General features: G+C 39.6%; 1 protein-coding gene across 27 annotated transcripts in view; it reads left to right on the top strand.

Moving 5' to 3' along the window:
• The window catches only part of PCDH15 (protocadherin related 15), a 633,377-nt gene that overhangs the window by 365,063 nt on the left and 255,173 nt on the right, over positions 1 to 13,141 (top strand). For all 27 annotated transcript variants that reach the window (XM_083614042.1, XM_083614038.1, XM_083614050.1 and 24 more), the window contains one exon: positions 654 to 719. In XM_083614042.1, coding sequence (XP_083470168.1) covers positions 654 to 719 — 66 coding nt within the window. The remainder of the gene's footprint in view (positions 1 to 653; positions 720 to 13,141) is intronic.

Here is a 13,141-nt window from a genome sequence, read left to right as displayed (position 1 = left end):
TTTTTAGCAAGTAGATGCTAGCATCCTAGTACAACAATACAGATGATGGCCTGGTTTGCATGTAAGGTGAAGCCATGGTTTATAAACTATGGATTGTATGCAACAAAGTCATTATTTGAGTGGAACAACTTATTCTTGTGCAACAGAACTTCTACTCCCTCTCCCCTGGAACCCCCCCCCATATCTACTCTGGGGTTCCTTGCAGCCTCTGAAGCAGATTTGGGGTTTTTTTTTTGGGGGGGGGGACATGGGGACAGGAGAGAGAGGGAAAATTCTGTTGTTCTGCTCATGCAATGACTCCATGGATTAATTTGGTCATCTGAACCCAGCCCAGCGCCTTAACCTTGAACAAACCACTAAAAACCACAATCCATTGTTGTTTTGCAAATCTTGGTTTATGTTAACCATTGCATAGTGTTACATGTAAATCCAGTCCTTGTCTGAAAGCTGTTAAAGTCAGGTACAAGAGCCTATGCTAAAACCCTGCTAAGAAAAACCATTATGTCACAAGGAGTTCACTTAATTAAGAGCTAGGTAAAATCTGGGTAAGTACTTTGGAAACTGGTCGTGCCTATTGCAGATTTATGACAGAGATTTTTCCACCATCATCATACTCTGCGATTTGATGTAACTTTTTATTTTCATATTTGTAGACTGCAAGTTGGCCAGGGCAGGTCCTCCAGCAACAATAGTTCCAATTGATGAAGAGAGTCGGAATGGTGAGTACGCATCAGATGCTAATAATGGGTGGAAATCAATGTCATGCAAATATTATTGTTCCCCTCTTCCCTCAAATGCTGTTGTGGGAGTTCCCTGAACCTTCCAGAGTAGATGTGGAGGAGGCACAGGGGGGAGTAGAGGGACTTTCCACTAGTGCACCAGGTTAGCTGAATACAGCCTCATGCAGTTCATTTTATTTTTCAGTCTTCAGTGAGCACTATTTTAAAAGTTGGTGATAACGATTCGCATCAACTTTTCACTGCAAAAATATTGTGTTTTTTTCTGGTTCAAATAATTAATATCTTTCTCCAATATAAATTCTGATGCATCCAGTAAGTTTCCAGGGTCAGTTTTGACCAGAAATTTATCTCTTCCTTAGAGAATCCAGGGTAAAAACTAAAAAATCTCAGGGGTAAGGGGCCAGAATCAATTGAAAAGCTATTTTGTGAATACCTTGAGAGGTTTTGCCATTTGCTCTGTTGTCCCACCACCACAACCATCAGATTCCATACTATAGACAGGTGTGTCTTTACTTGACTGGCCAAGGCATATCTCTGCATAGTCAGTTCTCACAAGGCTCCATCCCTGATCTATCTAGCACTACCTCCTAACTCCAAGTCTATATATCAGGCTTCCTCAACCTTGGCCCTCCAGATGTTTTTGGCCTACAACTCCCATGATCCCTAGCTAGCAGGACCAGTGGTCAGGGATGATGGGAATTGTAGTCTCAAAACATTTGGAGGGCCGAGGTTGAGGAAGCCTGCTATATATCCTATGGTCTGGAGGGAGAGGATGATGTTAATGATGATAATTACCATCATTTCCCACACCTGGAATTTTTTTTTTTTTTTGAAGAAGAAGAAGAAGAAGGTATGAAGCCTACTTCTTCCTGAAACAAGTGTTCAAATTTCCCCACCCTTGCAAATTAACTGAAGTGGCCTTTTCCACCAACTTTCCTCTGAAGGGTGGTGAAACAAGCAGCATACGCCACTGCCTTTTAAACAGCATTCTGAACTCCATTACCTTGTAGCAATATGAGTAGTGAGGAGTGGGGACTACTGAAAGATTTATTGTGATGCTTAGTAAGTTGTGGGTCTATGTGTATGCTAATATTTACGATTAACTCACTCCTTGTGGTGGCATCCTGGAAGTGATACAACATGATGCAGTGTGTTGATTTGTACCAAACTTTGAAAGCCAATTATTTGGCTTCATATTGCCTGGCCAGGCTATGGAGTCCCTAATAGCTAAAAGAGCTGGAAGTTTAATCTCATTTTGCCCCAAGGAGTTTAAGATCCAGTGCTGTTTGATGCTTCTGTGTGGTGTGAACTATTGCTGAAGCCTCTGGCGGCATGGCTTTTAACAATACACCGTTCTTTCTTCCTGTCTCTATCTTCTTGTGCACTTGTCCACGAAAGTCATGAAAGGCTAGACGAGAAGGAAATGAAATTGCACAGATAGCTTTGCCTTGACTGACAACAGCTGCACCAGAAAGCCACAGCTCTCTCTCTCTCACACACATATATCCGTACACTTTTTTTTAAGCATATTGTACTACAAAATGAGAGTTGGCACAAAAAGCAACAAGAGTGCATCTGTTATTAAATAAGCACCATTGTGTTTGCTAACCAAAGTAAAATATAATTTGCTGCTGCTTGCTTCAAGTCAAATTTATGATTTCATCTCTCATATTCATTAATGCTGTAGTAAAGGTATTTGCCATAAGCATTTTCCATCTGGTGAATGCAAATATACTAAATGTTAATGAAGATATTTCTGTCTGAATGGTGTTCCTTTCACCCAGAGTGTAGTTGATTTTTTCTTTCCTTATTGCTGCCAAAAAGCAGTCATTTATTGCAATTATCTCTTTTTGCTTAAGGATCATGCCAGTGTGTTGTCAGTTACTGGCACATAAGAAGGGCTGTGTAGGTTTGTAATGCTGTTTTTTTTATATATTAAAAAAGGTCCCCATGTTTCGTTTAAGGAAGATGCAAAAGAAAATAGACATTTGCAAATACTTTGGATGTAAAATAAATGCTGAAATGTACTTGCGTTTCTTATCTGAATGAATCATAGCCTTCTGCTTCCCTAATGAGATAGAATGCTGTTTTAAAAGTGCTGGATATGTCTCAGAAACAAACTCCAGGTGAAATACACATACCTGCAGTGTGCCACTTGAGACTGCATCCATGGTTATTATGTGATAGTCCCATTTATTCTAATGGAATTTTTTTCATATGCTTTGTTACAGATACTGATGGGTGAGGTTCATATTTTATATTTAGAGTCTACACATTTGGAGTGCCCACACACCAACTCTGTGCAGAAATTTTGATAAATGCAGAGAACGTGGAGGCAGGGCTAGTAGCCATCAGCCTAATTCCCCCCACCCAGCTTGTCTATAGCAGGGAGATAATTGGATATGGGCAGCTTAAGCCTTATTGAAGTACTTGTTCTTTTGTTGTTGTTGTTTAGTCGTTTAGTCGTGTCCGACACTTCGTGACCACATGGACCAGAGCACGCCAGGCACTCCTGTCTTCTAGAATGGGTGGTGGTGGCTGGGAAGCTCCAATGCTAGCCAGGGGTCACTGCCAGCCACCACCAACACTCCTACTGAAGCAAATAAATACTTAAAACAGGGGCCCTAAGTTTCAACAGAGTAGCAATACAAAGAAGGCACATTAAAGAAGAAAGGTCTAATGTCACGTAATATGCATTCCTGGAGATGAATGGTGCTTCTGAGCTTTCTCAGAAATGTACCTTGGTGCTGCAAAGGGTAGGATTAATAATTATCTAAATGCTCAGGAAACAGAATCAGGAAACAGAAAAACAGAAATTGTGTGGTCTGTAGTCAACATTTGCAGCTGGAGAGCAAAGTTTGGGATCACCTTCCTTTCCCCTTTAAAATTCCTTTTTTTTTAAATTAAAAGTCATGAACTGATTATGAGGATAGGAAGGTGCATTGCAGATATCACAAGCATTAGCTGTATTGACCCAACTTTAACTCAGAACAGACACATTGAAATAAATGGGCCTTAGTTAGTCCTGACTATTTCCCCCTCCCCCAGTGGTTTGAGTAACAGTTAGCTGACTACAACCCTGTGTTTCCTTCGGTCCCCATCCCCCCTCCCCCCACATTCATGCTGAACTACCTTAAGTCTCCACAGAAGCTCTGGAGGAAAGTGGAAAGCCTCAGGCTGGGAGCGGTGAATATAGCCATTCAGACCTATCTATTTGGGCCTCAGGACTCTCCTTCAGCCATCCCACCATCTCCCTCCACACCCTTCACTGGCCTGGCTGAGTGCTTTAGCCTGGCCAGAACGTGATAATGCTTCCTGTCTTCTGCATGGTGAAGTGTGCGTGGAAACCACTGACTTCCACATAACTGGAATAAGTGTACAAAGGAAAAAGTCACATACACTATTCTCACCACTTTTGTCTCTGCCCCATTCACTACTGGAATGCTAACCCCAGAAGACTACCCATCAGGTTGAAAAAAATTCCCCAGTCCAATTCTAGAGGGAAAAATGTAAATTTCTTTAGCGAGTCATAGCATAACTATCAACTTAAAATAGTATGTTTATCTTCACCCTGAAACAATCAGATAAACATTTCGAAATGCAGTCTCTTCAGCTACTTTAAAGTGGCATTTATGTCAACTCTTTTTCTATAAGATAAAATAAACTTGGCAAATGCTTTTCTCGCTTAAGTTACTTGAGCAAAAATATATAAGCAAGAAAAAATGGACAAACTGCTAAAATGGTTTTGTTGGTTTAATTTCATTGGGTTGCCATATTTCGAAAAGTAAAAACCAGGACAACCCGAAAGTTGTTGAGTTCTTCCCGCCTTTGGAACTCTGGTAATGTCTGGGAAAATCCAGACGTATGACAGCCTTAAATTTCAATCAATTGACATAATCATGTGAACAATTTATCCTACTTCCCTACAACTGTTAAGTCTTCCTACAGTGTATTCAACATACAGTATGGGAAATTAATTACGTGTTTCTAATCCCCCCCTTTACTCCTCCCCTTTAAAAAATTAATTAATTAAGGTACCTTACATCCAAACTGGGGAACTGTGACTTAAGGTCTAAGTACAAATTGGGATGTAAAAGCAAGTTCAAGCATGTACATTTAAATAGCTGATGTTACAGCATAAGGTTTCCATATGTTGCAGGCTCTCTATGGAATGAAACCCCCAAAGCAAGGTGATAGCAAATGGCCAAACTGCGTTTCCTGATCTTACACTGTCACAGAGGATAAAATATTGGTTCAGAAATTAATGTACTTTCCATACTGTGAGCAGGTGCCAGGGGCTCTTCTTAATGTTCTACCTGAGGCACCTGAAGAGTTTGTGATTCCCTGATTGCTACCATATTGCAGGGGAGCCAGGAGGGCAGTGCCAGCCATTCTACCTGAGGCTGCAAAAGCAAATCAGTGTTAATTCATGTTAACTAACATAAGACAACCATGTGCCTTTTGCATTACCTTGTTGTAAATCACTTTGCTGTGCTTGTTGTTTATTAATTCATTCAATCACTTGGACTAAGGTTACCAGATGTCCCTGTTTCCCGGGGACAGTCCCCGGATTTACAAATCAGTCCCCATACAAAATCCATCGAAGTTGAAAAGTGCCCCCGGATTCATTGAAAAAAATCTGGTAACCTTAACTTGGACTGCAAGTCTGGGAGCAAGGAAGCCTAATAGGAATGAGATGGAATGGGATACCTAATTGGAATGATTGCTAACTGGCTATTTGATATTCATCAAAAATGTTCTAGCTTCAATTATCACAACTTAAGTCTCAGGAGCAATGTCTCAACTGGCTGAAGGCTGAATTTGGAAGGTTCTCTTAAAGCATCATTTTCTTACCACAAACATTAGGGGAGTGGAGAGGATTTAAAGCTAAGTAGTAGGGTGATACTTGTGATCTAGTGAACTAGCAGCTCAGATGGATGAGATTAGTCACACAATTCTGCCAAGCCCTCAAGTATCTAGTCAAAAAAAATGAAAAACTTTGTGCCATTATGGTTTAGGGGTTGAATGGCATAACACTGGAGCAGCTTTCAAGCATGCCTTTAAAAATATTGGAACAGAATCCAAACAGCCTGAACATCTTATCTGTAAACTCATACAAGCTACTTCTTGTTTTGCATTAGAAAACATTTATGAGCTTCAAAGCATGTTCCTTACTTTCTCTTGAAGGCAATAGACACAAATGCATTATTCATAAATAAGTCAGTAAAGACTTCAACTATTTATATCATAATTGATGGTAGCAGTAAGAATATGAGAATATAAATAGTCCTCAGCACAAATAAATGCCTTTTCTGCAGGTGTGCTACCAGACTTATTGTTTATGTCAGAGATATTTCAGGATTGTGATACTTTTGGGAAGGAGGAGGTAGCGTGATATTTCAACTTTACTGTGTGCTAGTCAGTCAAAGTAGGCCAAATGAAATGTAATACATTGAGATATATCCCTTTACAGATTTATAAATATATCACTTTTTGAAACAGGTGTTTTTATATACATACTTCTGAAGTTTTGTCATGTACTATGGAAATTAATTCTCTATCTTTACAAACTTTTTTTCCTTTAGCAAGATCATACATTAGACAGCATTTAGAATACCTTTGTTTTGCTCAAAGTAGATGAGTGTGCAAAGTAGATTTATACGATGGTTTTCTGTAGTAAGGTTCCAGATGTCCGACTTTATAGAAGAGCAATTGTCAGGAAACTATGAGGGATGGGAAGATAATTGATTCTTTCTGGGGAACCTATGTCCTTTCATCTGAAAGAGAGACATCAAATTGCCAACTGCCCTTGGAAACAACAGTAAGAAAATGACTACCTAAAAGATATTGAGACAGCAGCAGCAAGTAGAGCAACTAACCAATCAGCTCCTCTGTCCATTCACCTGTCTGTATGCTGAGAGGTTCCTAGCTTTATATACTAATTGAGAAGGGCAGCGGAAGGATTAGCAGCACTTACAGTTCTGACTGACAGGAAGCTTAAAATACAGAGATTCTGCCCCAAAAAAGAATGACGATAGAGTGTATGCAAAGGGAAAGAATGGTAGGGGAAAAAATTTGGCTGGCATTAATCCACACCATCACCGGCAGCTCTTCCTGATGGACATATTCCACTACATAGTCCCAGCATTTGGTTGACATCTTCCTAAGATGTCCATGGTAATGGGATGTAGCTGAACATGTAGAATGAAAAGATGGGGACACAGGGCTGAGGTAAGGGAGGAGAAGTGGCCAAGTGAAAGAAGGAGGGTGCCATCTGGAAAAGGAAGCTAGAAGGACTAACTCATCCATTAATCAATGGCCCCTCTTTATAATCACTGTAGCATACATATTCCCACCATTTGGTGGACATCTGCCAGTGTTTATGACAATGTCAGACTTTACTTAATTTTTAGTTGGATTCTACTATTGACCCAATTAAGAGAAAACTGTTACATATTAAAAATTGCAATCATTGTATATATGCTATTATATTGTAAATAGTTTTGGGATGCTTTATGGGAAGCAATTCACAAATGAAAATAAATAAATAACAGCAACAAGCAGTGCACAAGGAAGAAGTAGAATTCCCTTGATACCAATATGACTGTGTTATGCAATGTATAATTGGCAGTGGTACTACTGTTTCAAAACTGGCGCAATCTGTGAAACTGGATGCCAGATGCCAGATACTTGCTAAATAAATGTAGCATACATACTCCCCATACATACTCGCCCACAATATTTCCCAACTCTACAACTATCACCACACCACCCAGCCACAAGAATTAGCTGGCCATCCTTGGGTACGCAGTGTGTCAAGCTTGTATATCTGTATATATATCTTATGCTGAATAGCAAGATGTAATTTTGCATTGCTTGTGTGTATTGCAAATCCTTTGTTATAACTTTAAAAAGCCCTATAATAATTCAGAATATAAAATGTTTTGCTGTTTGCACTACCAGAGGTTAACTTGATTTTCCTTTAATAGCCTTGATACAAAAAATAGAAGAATTTACAAACTCTAAATAAATTGTTTCCTTTTGTCAATCTTTTGCTCCCTCTACACACAAAACCACCTGCTAGTCGTTAGCTGTAACTAACATAAGACTCTAGCTTTTGGCAGGCATCCTTGAGTTCTTTTAGTTATGATGAAGAAGTGAACTGTCTGTTGGCTAAAAAGAACAACCCTTTGATTTGATTAGGAATGTTGGGTAACTGGCACAGCTGCCTTTGGTGTCTACAACTTGAATGGAAAGTAGGCAAAGGGGTGCCAGTAACCATTTAATATGTGCTTTTTCTTTCCAATATTATATCTTCTAAAATAAGGGCTCTGTTCTTCAATAGTTCATCAGTTTGCTTTATTAACTCCATATCTCCTTTTACACTTCTTTGAAATATCCAGATAATACAACTGTTTCCTCCTGCTGTAATTAGTGCCTCTGATGGTTTCTCTATATTTTAAAATAAGAAAGGTGCCCACTATCTTTCATCATATCCTCTTTAACTCCTAATAATTTTTCCTGCTTTGTATCACCACATGCACCGGATATGTATTTATACAAAAGACCTGAAGAAACAGAAGAAATTATCTACCAGGCAGACAATAGATTACTCTTTCTTTCCAATTATTTTACTTCCCTCCACCCCTCAAGATATGTCAAACTCAGTATTCTCAATTGTGAACTGATTTATTCTCCCAAGTATTCCTCTTCTTAATTTCACTCACAATATTACATTACCTTCCACCCTGTTGAACAGACAGGAATCCTCGGCTTTAATCTTTCATGCTTTCCTCTTCTTTTCTCCCCAGTCACCAAAGCTGTCCCCCTTTCTCCATCCCATCAACTTTTTACTCAGGATCTTGCTCTAGGGATCTCCTGTCTTAACTGCTATAACCTTTTGACTTCTTTTGCCTCCTCTCAGTAATCTCAGCTCTGTCTAGAACTTGGCTACCGAACCCATCCACAAATTCCTACTAGGGATAGGGGAGAAAATCAATTTCGGTTCACATTTAAAGGCAAACCTTCTTAATACTCTCTCTCTCTCCAAAACAATGTGCAAATTGAAATGAAGCCATCCTTTGAAATCCATACTTCTCTGAATTTTGTAATGTGGCCCTCCAGTCGAATAATATGTACAAAAATTAATATACTATGGTAAAATGTGCATATAAAAGGATATATTAATGCAAATAACATGAAAACCCATGATTTGCAAAATAGATATTACAAATGTGTGTTTTAGGAGAAATTTGCACTAACCACTGATGAATTTTCATGCGAACTTTTTAATTATTATTTAAATCACAAACTGATGTGGAAATGTGGAGAAACTCAATTTAAGATTGGGGGAGAAATGAGAAAAACAGAAACTAAAATCGACAGATTGGCCCATCTTTAATCCCTACACAAATGAAGGAATTTCCATTCTTACACAAATGTAGAATTGGAAGGGATCCAAGCTACCACAGCTGTCCTTCCCCATCGCATCCTGCTGTCATCACAATGTACCTCTGTCCATAACTTTTACCCTCCAGTTCTGTGACTCTGAATCCCATGAAGATCTCTGTCTTAAAACAGCATCCTTTCTTCCTCAATGTCTCTTATGGTAGAAGAACATCTTTGTGGTGCCACATCACCCTTCTAGCAAACCCCTTTCTAGTAACCCATCTCTATCATCAAGGTTTTTTGGCTTAAATCCTAAGTCCTCATCCTTACCTCAGATGAAGCCTAAGCACATTTAACTGCCTCTTTCTATGTTCATTTCTGGTTGCCCTTGTCATTCCTGAGGGAAGCAATGCGCTCCCAAGGCATCAGTGCATATGTGGAGGAGGAGTGGGATCTTGGTAGCACACCTGATTTATATACATATAGGCTATGTATAAAGGGAACCGGGTGGTGCTGTGGTCTAAACCACAGAGCCTAGGGCTTGCTGATCGGAAGGTTGGCAGTTCGAATCCCCACAACGGGGTGAGCTCCCATTGCTTGGTCCCAGCTCCTGCCAACCTAGCACTTCGAAAGCACGTCAAAGTGCAAGTAGATAAATAGGAACCACTCTGGTGGGAAGGTAAACGGCATTTCCGTGCTCTTCTCTGGTTCGCCAGAAGTGGCTTAGTCATGCTGGCCTCATGACCTGGAAAAACTGTCTGCGGACAAACGTCGGCTCCCTTGGCCTATAGACCACGATGAGCGCCACAACCCCAGAGTCGTTCACAACTGGACTTAACTGTCAGGGGTCCTTTACCTTTTTTTTTTAAGGCTCGGTATAAAGGTGTCAGGAATGAGCCAGCTCAAAGCGAAGGTTTGCAGCCAACTGCAGAAAGCAGCCAAGAACAGGGAGGCTTTGATGTTAGTCAGGCAGGAGAGAGCCAGCAGCTGCAGACTTTGGCTCTTCCTGACCTTGATGAGCCAGATGATAAGGCAGTAGCTGAGAGCAGGCTGGAACACAGCCAAAGCTCGCCAGAAACACAATCAGGCGTGAACAAACCCCTCTCAGACCCGGAAGAGGTTGAAGCAGAGGTTGGGGTGAAATCTCATCCTCCCCCATTTCATCCAACCATTTCAAGAATCTTAAACATAACTGCAATTTACATATACACTCCAAAAGCTGTTCTCTGCTTACAACCTCTGTTAACACATCTGCAGGTATCTCTCTCCCCCTTTATCTAAGACACTTTTATCACATCATTAAACAGTCATTGCAACACTCTGTGTTCATTAGGAAAGAGTTAAATCATAAACCTCAATCTGTAGTTCACACAATCTGTAGTTCACACAGCAAAACAAGAGACATCAGGGTCGTAAGTTCAATATCTGCGGTGATGCCAGAAGAACTCTTCAGAAGGGTCAGCTTGAGTAATGGTGCCGGAGGCTTCGTTAGAGCTGTCCGGAGCTATCTGTTTTTGCAATAAATCCTCCTTTTTAATTATCTACGCTTACTGTGTTATCAAGCTGGGAACCTGACAAAAGGTCCCCCTCTCCCCATCACAACCTTCTGGTTTCTTTCTTTCTCTCACACATTGCAAAGCCTCACTGTGTGTTTGTGATATTTGTAACAGAAGGGTTATACAAGGAAACTTGAGAATGTAATCCTTTCTCTGCTAGTCATTTTCCTCTGAAAACTCCTTCCACAGATGGTCTTATTTCTACCAGTGTTGCAGACTTGTAAACAGAGGCCTGGTATCACTTGAGGTTTTATTACATGCATTTGTAGCACGCAATGTTGCTCACAGGGTCAGCTTTACTGTGAGGTAATCTCCTCAGGTGGTAGATGCTGTGGGTTGCTGTCAGTGCTACCTGACTGACAAGGCACCGCAGCACTACTCTGTTGTCTTTAGGTATGGTGAATGGATGGTGGAAGATTTAACTGGCAGTCCAGTCAGCTTCTGCACATGGAACGAGGGAGGGCAGCATCTTGTTCTTTGCCTCAGGCAGCAAAATGTCTTGAGCTGACCCTGGTTGTTTGTGCCTGGCAGTGACTGTGAATAGATAAGCAGCTGTGCAGCCACACATTTCTGTCCATGTCGTGCATTATACATGAGCAAGTAAGTGGAGAGTGTTATTTCTGTCTGGCATGAAATATATTGTGTGTTAAAATATACTAGTCAGATCAAAGAAATTGCAGTTGCAGACACCAAAGGGAAACTCAGATTTGAGGTTTCTGTGATGATTCCACCACGCCAAAGAAAAAGAAAATTCTAAAAACACAAAGAACACTCAAATAACTCTAAAGGAAAGGCAATTATTCCGGCATAACTTTCTCTTTTTATATTTCATTTTAACTGATTTATAAAGAGATAACAAGAATTCTTAAATTTAAAACAACAAAATGTCACAAAATAGCTATATATCAAATAAGTTTTAAAGATAAAAAAATGAATACAGAAAATGAAAAAAAATGAAATGGAAAAAATAAGAGATTTTGAATAGGGCCAAATGTTCCACATCATTTTAGGATTTAGCAATAATATGGAAGTGTTTACTCAAGTTATTAGGAGAATGGGGGAGGTTGTCTAGTTCCATATTAATTTTGATAATTATCAAAGCAGCTGTTAGGAAATATAGAATGAACATTTTATATGTACAATAATTTTGTAGTCTATTAAATTCAGCATCTGAGGCCCATTATTGCTGGCTGGAGACTTCCTGTTCAGTGTTTCAGCCATTCCTTTGAGGATACTTTACACATAGCCCCTGAGCATGTTTAGACCTTACTGGGTTGGGGTTTTTTTGGGGGGGCAACTGGCTCCCTTAGGGGCCCTTCCAGGGTGGGTGGGTCTGAATAAGTTTGCTATTAATATACTCACAGCAATAATGTGGAGTGTTTCTGTGTAGCCAGCCATGCTCTTCTTTCACGAGATTCCATTTCCTTTCCAGTCATTTGGCATTTCATGGCTGCTGAGCATGCCCATTGCAGGGAATTGGACTAGATGACCCTCGTGGTCCCTTCTAACTTTACAGTTCTATGTTTATATTATTTGATGGGTTCACCTAGTGTTGTGCTGAAAAATTTGTCCTGATTTTTGTTTGTTTGTTTAACCACCTTCCATCAATTAATAAGATTAATGACACTTAAAAATTATGAAAGGGAAGAGAAAATTTTGGTGAAATTCTCATGGTTGTGGTGCAAAGCTTTATTGTGCTCATCTTACTTTCAAAGAGGTGTCCTTTCTTTCACTCTACGAATCATCTTTTTCCATGGTCTGCACTCTGCAGACAGCCATGCATAATCTCTAGGACTGAGAAGCATTCATATGAAATTGTCAGCATGTTAAAACAGTCCTCATTGCTAAAAGATTCCCAGCAGTCAGGTTTAATGCTGAGAATCAAAGATTATGAAATGATGCACCAAGAAACAGATATGCCGTTAGATGTTAAATTAATTCCTAAGAGGAGAGTAGCACACTAATGAGCTAGATTCAAAAGCAAATCAGTTCTTCATATTAAAGTTCAATTCATTAATTAATATTTCTGTGTGTAAATAAAAATACCACTCATATTGGAGCTAAAAGGTAATGTATTAATGTGCCAATTTTTTTTAGTTGACTTGCTCATAATGAAAACCATTATATTAATTTTCATGGTCTTAATGCCTGCTGTGTAGTTATTGATGCCCTGTGATCCATGATTAGATTTAGCTGCTGCATCCATTATTTTTATTGGTTTATAATCTCTGTTTACAATTTTCATAAATTTGGCTGTTGCTGCTATCAGCGAAGAGCTGATTGTTGTGCCCACAAACGGACTAAATGTGAATTCAATTGAAAAAGAGAATATTGTTGACCTTTTTTATTTCTTTACCCATTTTATTACCTACCTTTTCCTTTTCCCAAGGAAAGAAAGCCTTTGGAAATATGAAAGTCATCAGTCATAAACCCATGTACATTTGTAAGAATGCCCCA

The sequence above is a fragment of the Podarcis filfolensis genome, assembly GCF_964270895.1.
Source record: "Podarcis filfolensis genome assembly, chromosome: 5".
NCBI classification, from domain to species: Eukaryota; Metazoa; Chordata; class Lepidosauria; order Squamata; family Lacertidae; genus Podarcis; species Podarcis filfolensis.
Note: the sequence above shows the minus strand (reverse complement) of the source record. Positions and strands in the feature narration are given on the sequence as shown.